The 19,041-nt window shown below is 37.2% G+C and overlaps 1 protein-coding gene across 1 annotated transcript in view; it reads left to right on the forward strand.

Annotated features, from left to right (window-relative positions):
- The window catches only part of LTN1 (listerin E3 ubiquitin protein ligase 1), a 65,229-nt gene that overhangs the window by 3,385 nt on the left and 42,803 nt on the right, over positions 1-19,041 (forward strand). Inside the window, exons 2-6 of the mRNA XM_060010428.1 lie at positions 1,812-2,015; positions 2,537-2,635; positions 3,142-3,372; positions 5,756-5,808; positions 6,513-6,693. Coding sequence (XP_059866411.1) covers positions 1,812-2,015; positions 2,537-2,635; positions 3,142-3,372; positions 5,756-5,808; positions 6,513-6,693 — 768 coding nt within the window. The remainder of the gene's footprint in view (positions 1-1,811; positions 2,016-2,536; positions 2,636-3,141; positions 3,373-5,755; positions 5,809-6,512; positions 6,694-19,041) is intronic.

Below are 19,041 nucleotides of genomic sequence, written 5' to 3' on the forward strand. Positions count from 1 at the left end.
GGCACAAAAGAATGAAGTAGGTGTAGTATAAGAAAATTAACTAAGGGCTTCCCTCGTGGCGCAGTGGTTGAGAGTCCGCCTGCCGATGCACGGGACGCGGGTTCGTGCCCGGTCCGGGAAGATCCCACATGCCGCGGAGCGGCTGGGCTCCTGAGCCATGGCCGCTGAGCCTGCGCGTCCGGAGCCTGTGCTCCCGCAGCGGGAGAGGCCACAACAGTGAGAGGCCCGCGTACCGCAAAAAAAAAAAAAAAAAAAAAAAAAAAGAGACAATTAACTGCCAGAAATAGTATCGAGGTTCTTAATTTTTGAACTGTGGGTATGAGCATCTAACGTACAGTGGAGAAGGTAACAAGAAACAGTAACTACATTTTAAGTTCAAAGTAGGCATTGAAAAAAAGATACAATTAGTTGAAAATAATTTGTTTCTGTGAAACTGGACATCTGGTATCTTTTCTGTGCTTAGTTATCACTGTCAGTTCTGGTCTTCAGGTCAGTTCAGAATTCAGCCTTGACTCCTTTAGCTTTTAGCTTTTTATACTATTGCATTATTCTGTTTCATAATAAAACTGTTTACACATGAGATTATAGGTAAAACTCCAATGTCTTAATGTCATCATAGTTTTCAGAATTATAATTCACTAACTTCCTTTGTAGCTCTTTATTCATGTATCAATATTGAGAAAGGTAAACTGAATAATGTTAGTTCATTTTAATAAAGTTTTAAAATAGAGAACCTTTTTTGAAATTAGGCCAAGTGCCACTGTTTTGAAAAAATATCTAGTCCATCATTTTCATTTCTGGTCACTCATTTCAGTTTAGAAAGTAGTACAGATTATTATTCCTTGATAAATGATTTTCCCAAACACAGTTTTGCTAGGTATGAACAAACTGAATCACACATTTGGATTTTCAGACATTCTTATGGAGGAATAAGAAATAGGTGAGTTTAGATGGGTTGTGATGTCATCCTGGACATTGAACTGAGACATTTTCCTATTAGATGACAATGAATACATTAATTTCTTTCAACAGTTCAAGTACTTTCTTTCTTTGTCACAAAGAATCCTTTAATGTTTAGTACTGGAAGCTACTATATTGTGTATCAATCAAACAAGCCACTGACTGTTTCAAAACAAAGGAGTGTATCTTATATCCTGATCATTGTATTGATTTTTATGTACATACTAATGTAATTTGTAACCATTTTAGCCCAAAGAGACTTGGTTAGGCTTTGGGTATGTGGAAATGAGTGTGTCTGCCCACAAGGAACTCCTGGTCTAGAAGTTGCTATCATTAGAGTTGTCCTAGGGTAGTTGCTTAATAAATATTTGTTGAATGAGTGGATGAATAAAGAGATATCCATTTATGAGTTAATTTTGCATCACTACACAGTATACATATATGTGTATACATACTATTTATACAAAAGTTGGAAATAAAAAATTTCATAAAACAGTACTTATTCTTACCATATGTGATGCATTCTGATTTTTAAAATTTTGTTCTATTTCTTTAAAATGTTGTCATGGCCCATGAGCCTCTAATGGCTTGTAATCGCAACTTTAAAAACATGGTTCTGATGTTTAGGAAACTAGGAAATAGCTCCTAGGATCATTATTGTTAAATTCTTGGTGACAAAAATATTTATCTTTGGCAGACATTGCAATAGATGCATAGGCTAGGGGGAAAAAGCCCTCAAATAGAAGTTTGCTTCATTGTGGGAATTGTCAAGTAATTACTCCAAAGAACTCAAAGTTAAATTTTGAACTTTTCCTTGACTCTAACTTTTTTTCTCCCTACTTTCTTACCAGCCTTCAAACAGTGGCCGAGCTGCAGAACTCCTTGCCAAGGAACAGGGAACAGTGCCTGGATTTATTGGTTTTGGAACATTTCACAGTGACCTAGGCTATGTTCCTGCTATTCAAGGAGCTGAAGAAATAGACAGTCTTGTGGATTCTGATTTCCGAATGGTGCTGCGAAAACTTTCAAAGAAAGATGTCACGACAAAACTAAAAGCAAGTTTTATTGTTTTCATTAAAATGATCAAGAAAATCTTTTTGTTAAAATGTCATTGGCATATTTTATGTAAAGAAGAATGAAGAATCATCACTAATAAGTACTTTTAAATGAAGAATCATCACTAATAAGTACTTTTACAATTGTACTTTTTGCTGATACAGACTTTAGGTTATACTTATCTTCTGGGTTATAAGTTAGTTTGTTGTTCTGCACTTTTTAGAATCACTTTGGAATTCTGGCTTTACATTTTTTCCTATTAAGTAATGTAATTTTGACTCTATAATTTTAAATGGGTTTTTTTTTGTTTGTGTACGTTTTATATATTTTTTAAAACAACTGAAAAGTTTCTACCATAGTACCCTATAAAGAACTCTTCGGATTAGTCCCATGTGACACAAACAGGGATGGTGTATTCTCACGTTACATAAAATAGACTAAGCTTCTAGAACAGCATAAATATAATCAACAGCCAATATTATGGCTGTTGATCCTTAATGATTTTAATAATTTATTTTAGGCTATGCAGGAATTTGGAACCATGTGTACAGAGAGAGACACGGAAATTGTAAAAGGAGTTCTTCCATATTGGCCAAGAATTTTCTGCAAAATTTCACTAGTAAGTATTAAGACTTGACTAGTTTATTTCTGTTGTGGTTTTTTTGTTTTGTTTTTTGTTTTTGTTTTTGGTTGAAGTTGTGGGGACTGTCAAGTTTATATGATTCATTTTTGGTGAGGGTTATGGAATGTTATGTCAATATTATTATGCAGATTGGATCATGTTGGGTTGTAAAAAGGAGTCTGTTAGGTCCTTACAATAGAATTACCTAGATACTTTTAAGCCATAGTAAATTTTGACAATGTAATTTCTTTGTATACTTGCTGCAGAAGAATGAGAATGAATTGCTTATTTATTCCAGGTTTAGCCCTGACTCTTTGAATACAGTCATTTTTATCTCATTGGGAAAAGGAAAAATTAATCAGTTTTTTAATATAATTATTGATTTTAGTTTAGCTTTGTGCATAGGTGAATTCTTATTAATGGGTCTTCATCGCATACCCAGAAATGTCAGTATTTATTTTTATGGGTTAGAGCTGTTTTAAACCATATTATATTTTCAATAGGATCATGACCGCCGGGTTCGAGAAGCCACACAGCAAGCTTTTGAAAAACTTATCCTTAAAGTTAAGAAACACTTGGCTCCTTACTTAAAAAGTTTAATGGGCTATTGGCTAATGGCTCAGTGTGATACTTACACACCAGCTGCATCTGCAGCAAAAGATGCCTTTGAAGCAGCTTTCCCTCCAAGCAAGCAGCCTGAAGCCATAGCATTTTGTAAGGATGAAATTACAAGTGTAAGTCCTTGGAACCTTTCTGTATCTATTTTCAAAGTATTTAAGGGATATAAAGCGTATTACAAAGGCAGCTCTTTTACCTAGCATTGTGAGGGTATGAGAAGTGAAATATTTTCAGTGGAAGATTGCGTTTTTTAAATGGTGTTTATCAAAGTTGACCATTTTGGCTTTTTAAAACATAATTAACTTTTTGGATTGGATCTTTCTAAATGATTTAAGTTTTCCCTGTTTATTTTAATGTTTTAATTTACTGTATCTAAAAATATTTAGATATGTGCTTTGTAATATATAATCTAAAAAAAGAATACATCTATAAATCAAATCTAAACTTTTTTTCCCCATATTTTCAAATCAATACATGTATACAGATCTGTTTCATCCTGGTATTCCTTTGTATATATAGATATACAACAGTTTATTTAACTTCTTTCATTTTAATACACATTTGGGATTTTTCCCCAGTTTTTTTTTAAGAATAGGTTTATTTATTTATTATTTTTTAAAATATTTATTTACCCGGTTTTTTATGATACTCCCATTAACAGATATACGTTTCTCCAACACTTGGCCAGCAGTTTTGCCAGACCGATATCAGCCATAACTTCTGTGGCTTTTAGTTTGTACACAATACTGTCCTTCCTCATTTTTTCTCTCCTTCTTTTCTTCCTTATATATGGACTGGAAAAAACTAGACGCCAATTTGTTAGTATTATACCAAGAAGTAAAAATAGATGGGCTGTGAGTCCATTGAGGAGAAGTAAAAATTTTTTTAAAAAAGATAATGCTTGCATTTATTTCTCTATTTAGTACTCTTATATTTCCATAGCACCCTATGTATAATCCTACTTAAACACCTTCCCTCCTCCTCCCTTGTTTTCTCCCTGCTTCCCTCCTTTCAGTTAGTCGACCTTTCTGTGGCTTCCCATTATACTTACAAGTCTAGATTTCTTATCTTGGCCTACAAGGCTCTGCATGATATGGTCCCTTCTTACCTATCTGATCTCTTCACCCAACATCTCTCTACACACACATGCATTCTAGTTCCCCCTTTAAGTTCTTGGTTCTTACATTCTTTATTTTTCTGTTGTACCAGAGTTGTTTTTCTAGGGTGATGCTTTGTAGTTGTGTGGATTTTTTTGGCCACACTGCGCGGCTTGTAGGATCTTAGTTCCCGCACCAGGGATTGAACCAGGGCCCCAGCCTTGAAAGCGCTGAGTCCGAGCCACTGGACTGTGAGGGAATTCCCTAGGGTTTGTAGGTTTAATCATACTCTCAAAGGGAGTTCTTTATCCCAACTATAAATTAAATATCATTGGTTTCTTTAAAATATCAAGTGATGAATGTTATGAGTGAAGTATCATGAGTTTGGACACTTAAGAGTTTTAGAAAATGGATTTTGAGATAATTAATTTGGCTATTCATAGTTTTGTTTATTTGGTTGTTTTTTTGTTCTTGGTTTTATTATGGATGGGTAACTGATCATTGGATATGTGGATTATTTCCTCCATTATTTTACCTTTAGTTGGCTGTGTCACAGATATACAGATATTGGGTTTGAACTTTCCTAAGTTCAAAACAAATTTATTAGAGAGGAGTTAGGCAAATGAGATCAAAATGTCATAGTGTCTGTAAGAGAACATGGGCTCTGGGTCATACCACTGGGTTCTAGTCCACTCTGCCATTAGTTGGGGTCTTTGACCATGGGCAAGTTTCTGTGCTTCCATTTCCTCATCTGTTAAAGTAGGAATTAACTTGTACTTCATCGAGTTGTTTTGAGGATTTCATTAATGCATGGAATGTGCTCAAAGCAATACATGGTAAATGGAAAAACTCAGTAAATATTGGTTATTATTATTGCTGATAAAATTGATACTGGAACAGTGGACTTGCTAGTACTGTACCCCAGAAGTAAGCAGACTTACTCAGCATTTCAAATGGAGCCTTAAACCTTCCTCCATGATGGAGCAGAGCACAATGTGTGTACTCTGTGAGCAGGGAGGTGCTCAAAAAAGAGGGGCGAGGAAAGCAGAGCCTAATTCACTCCCAGACTTACTAATCGGACATCCCATTCACTTCACTGCTGTGTGCAAGAGGAATGGAGAAGCAAGAGGCCAGGAGTATTTAAGGGAAAATTCCTCTCAGTGGAAACTGGAGGTGTTTGGAAGAAGTACCTTATCCTTCTTTACCCCAGCAGGTGCCAACCTTGGGGATTGATAGGGGAAAAAAATTGGTAAAATTCAAACCTTTTAGTTTTGCTACTTAATTTTGCTACTTTTGTGAGAAAGGGGATAAAAACTTTTAGTTAAGATGAAGTTTATGTTCTGTCTCTTCACCACTGACAATTCAATAAAATCTCAAGTCTATGGCATTTTTCCCCCCATAGGTGCTGCAGGATCATCTTATAAAAGAAACACCTGATACACTCAGTGACCCACAGTAAGTTGTATTGTTTCTGTGTAACTCAGGTTAAGTGAAACTATGTTTCTCTCATAGGTAATAAGATGATAATTTCAATGTGACATTTTTTAAAAAAGGGATGCTAAATGTAGAGGTGAAAATACTTAATATAGTGTTATTTTCCAGGTGCTGTTTTAAGTGCTTTTACCTGCAAGTTGTCCCGCTATTTAACTTGAATTATCTGGGAGCACATGTGTTTGGTTCTTTTACAAAGAGATGTTTTTAGGTTTTTTCCACATTTCCCTTTTGACAGTCATAGCAGGAACCATTTTAAGGTCTGGATGAAAATAGTTGAAGAACTATGAATAGTTCTATTGTAAGAATAGTAAGATGTTCCATTTACTTTTTACTCTTGTGTTCTAATCAAACTATTAAGAATCTGTAAGGGAAAGTACTCTTAGGTGCAGTGTTATTTCTTCTCTAATCATCCAATTAACTGCTACTGAGAGCAGTGTACATGCACATTATTTCAAGCCACAACTCTTGATTTACTTTCACCTTTTATTATTCGAATAATATGTGATTAAAATTCTATGTATATTGGCATTTTGTGGGGGTTTGGCACAGAGAGAATGAATATAGAGATAAAGCAACTTTGGTAGATATTCAACGATAAAACGTTTAAAATAGAAGTTTGTCTTATTCTCAATCCTTATATGTATTTATTTTCTTTTTACATCAAGAACTATTCCAGAGGAAGAAAGAGAAGCTAAATTCTATCGAGTTGTAACTTGTTCCTTATTGGCATTGAAAAAATTGCTTTGCCTCCTACCCGATAATGAGTTTGATTCTCTGGAGGAGAAATTTAAGTCTCTTTTATCACAGAATAAGTTTTGGAAGTATGGAAAACACAGTATACCTCAGGTATCGTAATCTTTTTTTTTTTAAGACATTCCTCTGATTCCTTTTTCTCCTCTGATCTTGTTATTTTTTATTTAGGCTTCATGTTTATTGTTTATGTTTAAAATTCTGCAGACACATTTTTGTGGTGGGACTGAATTACCTCTCTTACTAGAATGTTCTTGTATTTTCATTTTTTTATTTAGTAGTTTGGACCTCAGATTCAGAGTTGGATCATGATCTTCCTCTGTTCATGGCACCTTAAAACTGCTGGGTGTGTGCAAGTCTCTTCCTTTTAATGTATTTATTTTTTCCCTTTTGTCTGTCTGTCTCCATTTTCCACCTCCACCAGCTGCCCATTCTAAGTGTGATTAATGTATGTGCTTTCGTCTGTGCAGTCGATTCTCATTACTTACTGTGATTATATTCTGTGAAGTCCATGAACACTGAATTAGTGAACACCGAAGCATTGCTCTTAGGGGAAATGCAGGCTTAGGTTCCTGTTAGTCTCTTGTCACGACATTTTTGACGGTTAGTACATAACCTTGTTTTATGTGTATCTGTTTAAAGACACCTTATTTAATGTATATTGTTGATTCACTAACTTTGAATTCCCACACAACAGCACTAGACATCATGCCTGAATGAAGTTTATCTAATTTTCTCTGTTAGGCATGTCACAGCCTTTTTGCATGTGTTTTTAAGTCACATAAATGATACTAATGATACTGTGTTATATTTCATCCCATTTATTGCTTTTTACTTAGTAGTTTTTTTAATTTTTTTTTTTTTTGTGGTACACGGGCCTCTCACTGTTGTGGCCTCTCCCGCTGCGGAGCACAGGCTCCGGATGCGCAGGCTCAGCGGCCATGGCTCACGGGCCCAGCCGCTCCGCGGCATGTGGGATCTTCCCGGACCGGGGCACGAACCCGTGTCCCCTGCATCGGCAGGCAGACTGTCAACCACTGCGCCACCAGGGAAGCCCTTTAATTTTTATACATGTACTTTTTGTTTGTTTGTTTAAAGAAATATTTATTTATTTATTTAGGCTGCGCCAGGTCTTAGTTGTGGCATGCGGGATCTTTTTTTAAATTAATTAATTAATTAATTATTTTTTTGGCCGTGTTGGGTTTTCTTTGCTGCGCGTGGGCTTTCTCTAGTTGCGGCGAGTGGGGGCTACTCTTCCTTGCACTGTAGGTGCGAGGGCTTCAGTAGTTGCGGCACGCGGGCTCTAGAGCACAGGCTCAGTAGTTGTAGCGCACGGGCTTAGTTGCTCTGCAGCATGTGGGATCTTCCTGGGCGAGGGCTCGAACCTGTGTCGCCTGCATTGGGAGGCAGATTCTTAACCACTGCGCCACCAGGGAAGTCCCAAGCTCACAGGGTCTTTTAGTTGCAGCATGTGAGCTCTTAGTTGTGACATGCGTGCAGGATCTAGTTCCCCGACCGGGGATCAAACCCAGGCCCCCTGCATTGGGAGCACGGGGTCTTACCCACTGGACCACCAGGGAAGTCCCAGTAGTTTTTTAAAAAGTACTAAGATATTTAAATCCATTACATTCCTGTATGTATATCTGGCCCATGGCTTCTAACTGATGTGTAGTACTCAGAAGTTTGCATACATTCCATTTTACCTGTTCATTCCCCCAGTGGTAGACACCCTGATTGCCTTCGACTCCCTGCTCTCACAAATAAGGCAGCAGTGAGCATCTTCATTCGTGTATCCCCAGATCTGTGAGAATTTCTTTTTCTGAAATTCTCTTAATTTCTGAATTGCTGAGTCAAAGAGTATAGGCGTACTTAATTTTCTGAAGTAGTGCCAGATTGCTTACCTGATTGGCTGCATTAGTCTAGGCTCAACTATCAATACATGATGACTACTATATATCCTTATACTGTAGCCAGGGCTGGGCATCATTCAACTTCCTATTTTTCAATAGTCTAATTAGGAGTTCAAATGATACCTTTCTTTAATTTTAATTACTCTGCTAACTAGTGACTTTTAACATCTCTTCATAAGCTTTTTAGATTTTTATGTTTCCTCTGTAAACTATTTATTCATATCTTTCACCCCTTTTTTTCTGTTGGAGTACTCTTTTTCTTATTTTACTGGAGTTCCTTGTATATTTTAAATATTAGTCCTTTTGTCATTGTTAGGCATTGTAAATAATCTCCCATTCTGTCACCTTTCATGTGTCCTCTTTTATAAAGAAATCTTAATTTTGATGTAATCAAAACCACTGATTCTGCCTTATGAAGGCCTTTCTCACTTTTAAACCATAAAAATATTGTTGTATTTAATAGTTATATCTTTTTAAACAGCTATATCCTTTTTTAATAGTTATATCTTTCTTAACAGTTATATCTTTTAATCGCTTTAGTTTTATCTTTCATATGAAGTTTTTAATCCATCAGTAACCCACCTTTTTATGTGGTGTTAAGTGGAGATCTATTTACATTTCTCTTCATGTACAGTGAGCCACTTTTCCTAACATCACCTAGTTAAACTGTTCATTCTCTCCCTATTGATTTATGGTCCTGCCATTACGGTATATTAAGTTCCCATATGTTCATGAGTTTTTCTCAAAACTCTGTCTTCTGATCTATTAGTCTTTGTTTCTTCTTACACCAGTACCACTGTTAAAATGACATTATGATATGTCCTAATAATTGCTCAGGGGAGGCACTCTTTTCTTCATCTTCAAGACTAAGTTGTTTTAGAACTTTATTCTTCTGTATAAATTTAAGTAAATTTATTGAATTCCTCAAAAAGAACATCTAACTGGAATTTTGATTGGGGTTCCACTGAATGATTTGGGGAGACTTGCTGTTTTTAGGTTATTGAACCTGATGTTAAAATTATCTCACAATTTATTCAGGTATTTAAAAAATATCCTAGAATATCTTTTTAAACAACTTTTATTAAGGTATGATTTACATACAATAAAATGCAGTCATTTTAAGCTTACAGTTTAAGATTTGACAGATGTATATACTCATCTTCATGTACATACCCACATAACCACTAAAATCAAGAAGTAAAACATCTTTATCACTCAAAACTTGGTTCCTTGTGTCCCTGCAAGTCATCCTCTCCCTTAACCTAGGCAACTATTTATCTACTTTTCTGTCACTTAGAGATTCGATTTGTCTTTTTTAGGTTGTCATATAAATGGAGCCATATATTACTCTGTATCTGGCTTCTTTTCTTTTCTTCTCTTTTCTTTTTTCTTTTCTTTTCTTGCCGTGCTGCACAGCTTGTGGGATTTTAGTTTCCCAACCAGGGATTGAACCTGGGCCCTCGCCAGTGAGAGTGCAGAGTCCTAACCACTGGACCACCAGGGAATTCCCTGTATCTGGCTTTCTTTTGCTCAGCGTAATGTTTTTAAGATTCTTTGTTGTTGCTTGTATCAGTATTTCAAAGTGGTTATACTATTTTACACTCTTAATCAGCAGTGTATGAAATTTTTAGTTCCATATCTTTACTTCAATATTGTCCGTTGTTTTAAGTCATTCTCTTGGGTGTGGCATCGGGGATCGGCAAATTACAGCTCATGGGTCAAAATCTGGCACACCTGACCTGTTTTTTTTGTTGTTGTTGTTGTGTTTTTTTTGTGGTACACGGGCCTCTCACTGTTGTGGCCTCTCCCGTTGCGGAGCACAGGCTCTGGACGCACAGCCTCAGCGGCCATGGCTCACGGGCCCAGCCGCTCCGTGGCATGTGGGATCTTCCCAGACCGGGGCACGAACCCGTGTCCCCTGCATCGGCAGGCGGACTCTTAACCACTGCACCACCAGGGAAGCCCCGTGACCTGTTTTTGTAAATTGTTTTTGTATTGTATGTGCCTGCTTTGTGCTAACATAGCAGAACAAAGTAGTTGCAACACAGTCTGTATGGCTTGCAAAGCTTAAAATATTTGTTTTCTGGCTCTTTAAAGAAAATGTTTGCTGACCTCTGGGGTAGAGACTTTACATTGTGGTTTTAATTTGCATTTCCCTGATGGCTAATGGTATTGAACATCTTTTAATGTGTTTATTGGCCATTTGTATTTCTTCTTCTTTTTTTTTTTCATTTTTATTTGGGCGCACCACTTGGCTTGTGGGACCATAGTTCCCCAACCAGGGATTGAACCAGGGTACCAGCAGTGAAAGTGCTGAGTCCTAATCTCTGGACTGTCAAGGAATTCCCTATCTTCTGTTTTTTTGAGGTGTCTGTTTAACCCTTTTGCTCATTTTTAATTTAATATGTTGTAGTTTTTATATCTAAAATTTCAACTTGGTTTTTGTATTTTCTATTTCTTTGATGAAATTTTCTACTTTTTTAAGACTTCTTTTAAGAGCAGTTTTAGGTTCACAGCAAAATTGAGGAAAAAGTACCAAGATTTCCCATATATCTCCTGCCCCTCACATACATAGCTTCCCCCTTTATCAACATCCTCTCACCAGAGTGGTACCTGTGTTTTTTTTTTTAAACAATTGACGAACCTATGTTGATACATCATTATCGTCCAGAATCCATAATTTACATTAGGGTTCACTGTTGATGTTGTATATTCTGTAGGTTTGGACAAATGTATAATGACATGTATCTGTTTCCTGTTTTTTCATTCATTGTTAGCATATTTTTCTTTACCTGAGTATAGTTATAATAGCTGCTGTAAAGTACATGTCTGATAATAACATCTGAGATCACATTTTCTTGGCTTTCATATGTTGAGGGATTTTAGATTGTATCCTACACATAAATATTTAGATTGCATCCTAGACGTATATATTTAGATTGTATCTTGGAATGTTATGTTTTGGAGACAGGGTTATTTTATATTGCTCCAAAGGGCGTTGATGTCTTTGTGTTAGTGGGCAATCAACTTGGTTAGACTCAACAAACTCTCATGCCTGCAGCGGGCATGGTTCAAGTGTCAGCTGTAGATTTAGACTGTTTAAACACAGAACGTGGGGGTTCTTTTCTTTGGTTCTCTTCTTTCTGGAGTTCCCTACTACTCTCTTGCCATCTTGGTTACCCTGGGCTCCTTTTCCTGGTTCTTTCAGTTCCTCCAACCAGAGGGATGTCAGGCTTTCTGTTGCAGTTGTAGCTGCCCCAGTGCCTCTGTGGTGGTGACTGCATCCACCTTCAGGGCAAAACTGCACAAAATGGGAACTCAGTATGTGTGATTGCTTACTCCAAGTTATGATACCGGCTCCAAAATGTGTATTTCAGTCTTCAGAACCCTTGGATAGTTTTTTTGTGTCGGGTTCATAGAGTCTATAGTTGTTCTTTGCAGGAAGATCAATGTATCAGTCTGTCACTACTTGATATTCTTTTGCCTATTTTTAAGTTGGGTTTTTGGTTTTTGTGAGTTATGAATATGCTTTAGTTATTCTGGATACAAGTATTTTGTCAGGTAAAGTATCATGAATGTTTTATTATAGTTTGTGGCTTGCCTTTTCACTTTTTTCCCATGGTTTTTGGAGAGTAGGTGTTTTAAAGTCCCAGTTATCAATTTTTTTTTTTTTACACTTCATACTTTTCATTTCTTATATAAGGAGTCTTTGCCTACTTGAAGGTTGCAAAGATGTTTTTATATTTTATTCTGGAAGTTTTATATTTTAGGTTTATTTAGAGTTAATTCTTGTGTATGGCATAAAGGTGAGAGTCAGATTTTTTTCACATAGGTATCCATTTCTTGAAAGACTATCAGCTCCTCCTCACCCCACCACCCTGGCACCTTTGGCAAAATTAAGTTGAACATACGAGATTTTAATTTTGGACTCTTACTCCCTTACATTTTATGTCTATCTTTACACCATTACCACACTTTCTTGATTGTTACTGTTTTACGGTAAGTCCTGAAATCCTCCAACTTGGTTCTTCTTTCTCAAAATTATTTAGCCTATATTAGGCCCTTGCCATCCTGGAATAGTATTTTATAATATACTGCATACTGAACATGACTTCATGGTTTCTGTTACTATTGCGAAATGGGGTTCCTTTTTTGATTCCATTTTCTATTTTGTTTCTACTGTGGTATAGGAATGCTATGCTTTTGTGCATTAATTTTGTATCCAGCAACTCTTCTGAGCTCCTGTTATTTCTTTTTTTTTTAATCCTTTTATTATTTACAACAATCTTTTGATAATTTCTGCCAAATTTGTTCTGATATATTCTTATTTTTTTTACATCTTTATTGGAGTATAATTGCTTTACAATGTTGTGTTAGTTTCTGCTTTGTAACAAAGTGAATCAGCTATATGTATACATATATCCCCATATCTCCTCCCTCTTACATCTCCCTCCCTCCCACCCTCCCTCTCCCACCCCTCTACATGGTCACAAAGCACCAAGCTGATCTCCCTATGCTATGCGGCTGCTTCCCACTAGCTAGCTATTTTACGTTTCGTAGTGTATATATGTCCATGCCACTGTCTCACTTTGTCCCAGCTTACCCTTCCCCCTCCCCATATCCTCAAGTCCATTCTCTAGTAGGTCTGTGTCTTTATTCCCATCTTGCCCCTAGGTTCTTCAGAACTTTTTTTTTTTAATATTCCGTATATGTGTGTTAGCATACGGTATTTGTTTTTCTCTTTCTGACTTACTTCACTCTGTATGACACATTCTAGGTCCATCCACCTCACTACAAATAACTCAATTTCGTTTCTTTTTATGGCTGACTAATATCCCATTGTATATATGTGCCACATCTTCTTTATCCATTCATCTGTTGATGGACACTTAGGGTGCTTCCATGTCCTGGCTATTGTAAATAGACCTGCAGTGAACATTGTGGTACATGACTCTTTTTGAATGATGGTTTTCCCAGGGTATATGCCCAGTAGTGACATTGTTGGGTCATATGGTAGTTCTGTTTTTAGTTCTTTAAGGAACTTCCATACTGTTCTCCATAGTGGCTGTATCAATTTACATTCCCACCAACAGTGCAAGAGGGTTCCCTTTTCTCCACACCCTTTCCAGCATTTATTGTTTGTAGACTTTTTGATGATGGCCATTCTGACCGGTGTCAGATGATATCTCATAGTTTGGATTTGCGTTTCTCTAATGATTAATGATGTTGAGCGTTCTTTCATATGTTTCTTGGCAATCTGTATATCTTCTTTGGAGAAATGTCTATTTAGGTCTTCTGCCCATTTTTGGATTGGGTTGTTTGTTTTTTTGATATTGAGCTGCATGAGCTGCTTGTAAATTTTGGAGATTAATCCTTTGTCAGTTGCTTCATTTGCAAATATTTTCTCCGATTCTGAGGGTTGTCTTTTCGTCTTGTTTATGGTTTCCTTTGCTGTGCAAAAGCTTTTAAGTTTCATTTGGTCCCATCTGTTTCTTTTTGTTTTTATTTCCATTTCTCTAGGAGATGGGTCAAAAAGGATCTTGCTGTGATTTATGTCATAGAGTGTTCTGCCTATGTTTTCCTCTAAGAGTTTGATAGTGTCTGGCCTTACATTTAGGTCTTTAATCCATTTTGAGTTTATTTTTGTATATGGTGTTAGGGAGTGTTCTAATTTCATTCTTTTACATGTAGCTGTCCAGTTTTCCCAGCACCACTTATTGAAAAGGCTGTCTTTTCTCCATTGTATATTCTTGCCTCCTTTATCAAAGATGAGGTGACCATATGTGCGTGGGTTTATCTCTGTGCTTTCTATCCTGTTCCATTGATCTATATTTCTGTTTTTGTGCCAGTACCATACTGTCTTGGTTACTGTAGCTTTGTAGTATAGTCTGAAGTCAGGGAGCCTGATTCCTCCAGCTCTGTTTTTCTTTCTCAAGATTGCTTCGCCTACTCAGGGTCTTTTGTGATTCCATACAAAGTGTGAAATTTTTTGTTCTAGTTCTGTGAAAAATGCCAGTGGTAGTTTGATAGGGATTTCATTGAATCTGTAGATTGCTTTGGGTAGTAGAGTCATTTTCACAATGTTGATTCTTCCAATCCAAGAACATGGTACATCTCTCCATCTATTTGTATCATCTTTAATTTCTTTCATCAGTGTCTTATAATTTTCTCCATACAGGTCTTTTGTCTCCCTAGGTAGGTTTATTCCTAGATTTTATTCTTTTTGTTGCAGTGGTAAATGGGAGTGTTTTCTTAATTTCACTTTCAGATTTTTCATCGTTAGTGTATAGGAATGCAAGAGATTTCTTTACATTAATTTTGTACCCTGCTACTTTACGAAATTCATTGATAAGCTCTAGTAGTTTTCTGGTAGCATCCTTAGGATTCTCTATGTACAGTATCAGGTCATCTGCAAATAGTGACAGCTTTGCTTCTTCTTTTCTGATTTGGATTCCTTTTATTTCTTTTTCTTCTCTGATTGCTGTGGCTAAAACTTCCAAAACTATGTTGAATAATAGTGATGAGACTGGGCAACCTTGTCTTGTTCCTGATCTTAGTGGAAATGCTTTCAGTTTTTCACTGTTGAGGACGATGTTAGCTGTGGGTTTGTCATATATGGCCTTTATTATGTTGAGGTTAGCCCCCTCTATGCCTACTTTCTGCAGGGTTTTTATCATAAATGGGTGTTGAATTTTGTTGAAAGCTTTCTCTGCATCTATTGAGATGATCATATGGTTTTTCTCCTTCAATTTGTTAATATGGTGTATCACATTGATTGTTTTGCGTATATTGAATCCTTGCATTCCTAGGATAAACCCCATTTGATCATGGTGTATGATCCTTTCAATGTGCTGTTGGATTCTGTTTGTTAGTATTTTGTTGAGGATTTTTGCATCTATGTTCATCAGTGACATTGGCCTGTAGTTTTCTTTCTTCATGACAGCTTTGTCTGGTTTTGGTATCAGGGTGATGGTGGCCTTGTAGAACGAGTTTGGGAGTGTTCCTCCCTCTGCTGTAATTTGGAAGAGTTTGAGAAGGTTAGGTGTTAGCTCTTCTCTAAATGTTTGATAGAATTTGCCTGTGAAGCCATCTGGTCCTGGACTTTTGTTTGTTGGAAGACTTTTTTTTTTTTTTTTAATTTTTGGCTGTTTTGGGTCTTCATTTCTGTGCAAGGGCTTTCTCCAGTTGTGGTGAGCGGGGGCCACTCTTCATCGCAGTCCGCGGGCCTCTCACTGTCACAGCCTCTCCTGTTGCGGAGCACAGGCTCCAGACGCGCAGGCTCAGTAGTTGTGACTCACGGGCCTAGTTGCTCCATGGCATGTGGGATCTTCCCAGACCAGGGCTCAAACCCGTGTCCACTGCATTGGCAGGCAGATTCTTAACCATTGCACCACTGTTGGAAGATTTTTAATCACTGTTTCAATTTTAATCACTGTTTCAATTTCAGTGCTGGTGATTGGTCTGTTCATATTTTCTATTTCTTCCTGCTTCCGTCTTGGAAGGTTGTGCATTTCTAAGAATTTGTCCATTTCTTCCAGGTTGTCCATTTTATTGGCATAGAGTTGCTTGTAGTAATCTCTCAACCTTTGTGTTTCTGCTGTGTCAGTTACTTCTCCTTTTTCATTTCTAATTCTGTTGATTTGAGTCTTCTCCCTTTTTTTCTTGATGTCTGGCTAATGGTTTATCATTTTCATTTATCTGCTCAAAAAACCAGCTTTTAGTTTTATTGATCTTTGCTATCATTTCCTTCATTTCTTTTTCATTTATATCTGACCTGATCTTTATGATTTCTTTCCTTCTGCTAACTTTTGGGTTTTTTTGTTGTTCTTTCTCTAATTGCTTTAGGTGTAAGGTTAGTTTGTTTATTTGAGATGTTTCTTTTTTTTTAAACTTTATTTATTTATTTATTTATTTATTTATAGCTGTGTTGGGTCTTTGTTGCTATGCACAGGCTTTTTCTAGCTGCGGTGAGTGGGGGCTACTCTTGAGCGGGGGCTACTCTTCATTGCGGTGCGCGGGCTTCTCATTGTCCTGGCTTCTCTTGTTGCAGAGCACCAGCTCTAGGTGTGCAGGCTCAGTAGTTGTCGCGCTTGAGCTTAGTTGCTCTGCAGCATCTGGGATCTTCCCGGACCAGGGCTTGAGCCCGTGTCTCGTCATTGGCAGGCGGATTCTTAACCACTGCACCACCAGGGAAGCCCCTGTTTCTTGTTTCTTAGGTAGGATTGTATTGCTATAAACTTCCTTCTTAGAACTGCTTTTGCTGCATTCCATAGGTTTTGGGTCATCGTGTTTTCATTGTCATTTGTTTCTAGGTATTTTTCGATTTCCTCTTTGATTTCTTCAATGGTCTCTTGGTTATTAAGTAGTGTATTGTTTAGCCTCCACGTGTTTTTTTTTTTTTACAGATTTTTTCCTGTAATTGATATCTAGTCTCATAGCGTTGTTGTCGGAAAAGATACATGATACAATTTCAATTTTCTTAAATTTACTAAAGCTTGATTTGTGACCCAAGATATGATCTATCCTGGAGAATGTTCCATGAGCACTTGAGAAGAATGTGTATTCTGTTATTTTTGGATGGAATGTCCTATAAATATCAATCAAGTCTATCTTGTTTAATGTATCATTTAAAGCTTGTGTTTCCTTATTTATTTTCATTTTGGATGATCTGTCCATTGGTGAAAGTGGAGTGTTAAAGTCCCCTACTATGATTGTGTTACTGTCCATTTCCCCTTTTATGGCTGTTAGTATTTGCCTTATATATTGAGGTGCTCCTGTGTTGGGTGCATAAATATTTACAATTGTTATATTTTCCTCTTAGATTGATCCCTTGATCATTATGTAATGTCCTTCTTTGTCTCTTGTAATAGTCTTTGTTTTAAAGTCTATTTTGTCTGATATGAGAATTGCTACTCCAGCTTTCTTTTGATTTCCATTTGCATGGAATATCTTTTTCCATGCCCTCACTTCCAGTCTGTATGTGTCCCTAGGTCTGAAGTGGGTCAGACCTAGGTCAGACAGCATATATACGGGTCTTGTTTTTGTATCCATTCAGCCAGTCTGTGTCTTTTGGTTGGAGCATTTAATCCACTTACATTTAAGGTAATTATCGATATGTATGTTCCTATTCCCATTATCTAAATTGTTTTGGGTTTGTTATTGTAGGTCTTTTCCTTCTCTTGTGTTTCTTGCGTAGAGAAGTTCCTTTAGCATTTGTTGTAAAGTTGGTTTGATGGTGCTGAATTCTCTTAGCTTTTGCTTGTCTGTAAAGGTTTTAATTTCTCTGTCAAATCTGAATGAGATCCTTGCTGGGTAGAGTAATCTTGGTTGTAGGTTTTTCTCCTTCATCACTTTAAATATGTCCTGCCGCTCTCTTCTGGCTTGCAGAGTTTCTGCTGAAAGATCAGCTGTTAACCTGATCCCTTGTTTGTTATTTTTCCCTTGCTGCTTTTAATATTTTTTCTTTGTATTTAATTTTTGATAGTTTGATTAATATGTGTCTTGGCATGTTTCTCCTTGGATTTATCCTATATGGGACTCTCTGTGCTTCCTGGACTTGATTAACTATTTCCTTTCCCATATTAGGGAAGTTTTCAACTATAATCTCAAATATTTTCTCAGTCCCTTTCTTTTTCTCTTCTTCTTCTGGGACCCCTATAATTCGAATGTTGGTGTGTTTAATGTTGTCCCAGGGGTCTCTGATACTGTCCTCAATTCTTTTCATTCTTTTTCTTTATTCTGCTCTGCAGTAGTTATTTCCACTGTTTTGTCTTCCAGGTCACTTATCTGTTCTTTTGCCTCAGTTATTCTGCTATTGATCCCTTCTAGAGAATTTTTAATTTCATTTATTGTGTTGTTCATCACTGTTTGTTTGCTCTTTAGTTCTTCTAGATCCTTGTTAAATGTTTCTTGTATTTTCTCCATTGTATTTCCAAGAGTTTTGATCGTCTTTACTATCATTATTCTGAATTCTTTTTCTGGTAGACTGCCTATTTCCTCTTCATTTTTTAGGTCTGGTGGGTTTTTGCCTTGTTCCTTCATCTGCTGTGTGTTCTCTGTCTTCTCACTTTGCTTAACTTACTGTTTTTGGGTTCTCCTTTTTGCAGCCTGCAGGTTTGTAGTTCCCGTTGTTTTTGGTGTCTGTCCCCAGTGGCTAAGGTTGGTTCAGTGGGTTGTGCAGGCTTCCTGGTGGAGGGGACTAGTGCCTGTGTTCTGGTGGATGAGGCTGAATCTTGTCTTTCTGGTGGGCAGCTCCACGTCTGGTGGTGTGTTTTGGGGTGTCTGCGGCCTTATTATGATTTTAGGCAGCCTCTGTGCTAATGGGTGGGGTTATGTTTCTGTCTTGGTAGTTGTTTGGCATAGGGTGTCCAGCACTGCAGCTTTCTGGTCGTTGAGTGGAGCTGGGTCTTGGTGTTGAGATGGAGATCTCTGGGAGATTTTCGCCGTTTGATATTATGTGGAGCTGGGAGGTCTCTTGTGGACCAGTGTCCTGAACTTTGCTCTCCCACCTCAGAGGCACAGGCCTGATGTCTGG

Source organism: Delphinus delphis, chromosome 4 (assembly GCF_949987515.2).
Source record: "Delphinus delphis chromosome 4, mDelDel1.2, whole genome shotgun sequence".
NCBI classification, from domain to species: domain Eukaryota; kingdom Metazoa; phylum Chordata; class Mammalia; order Artiodactyla; family Delphinidae; genus Delphinus; species Delphinus delphis.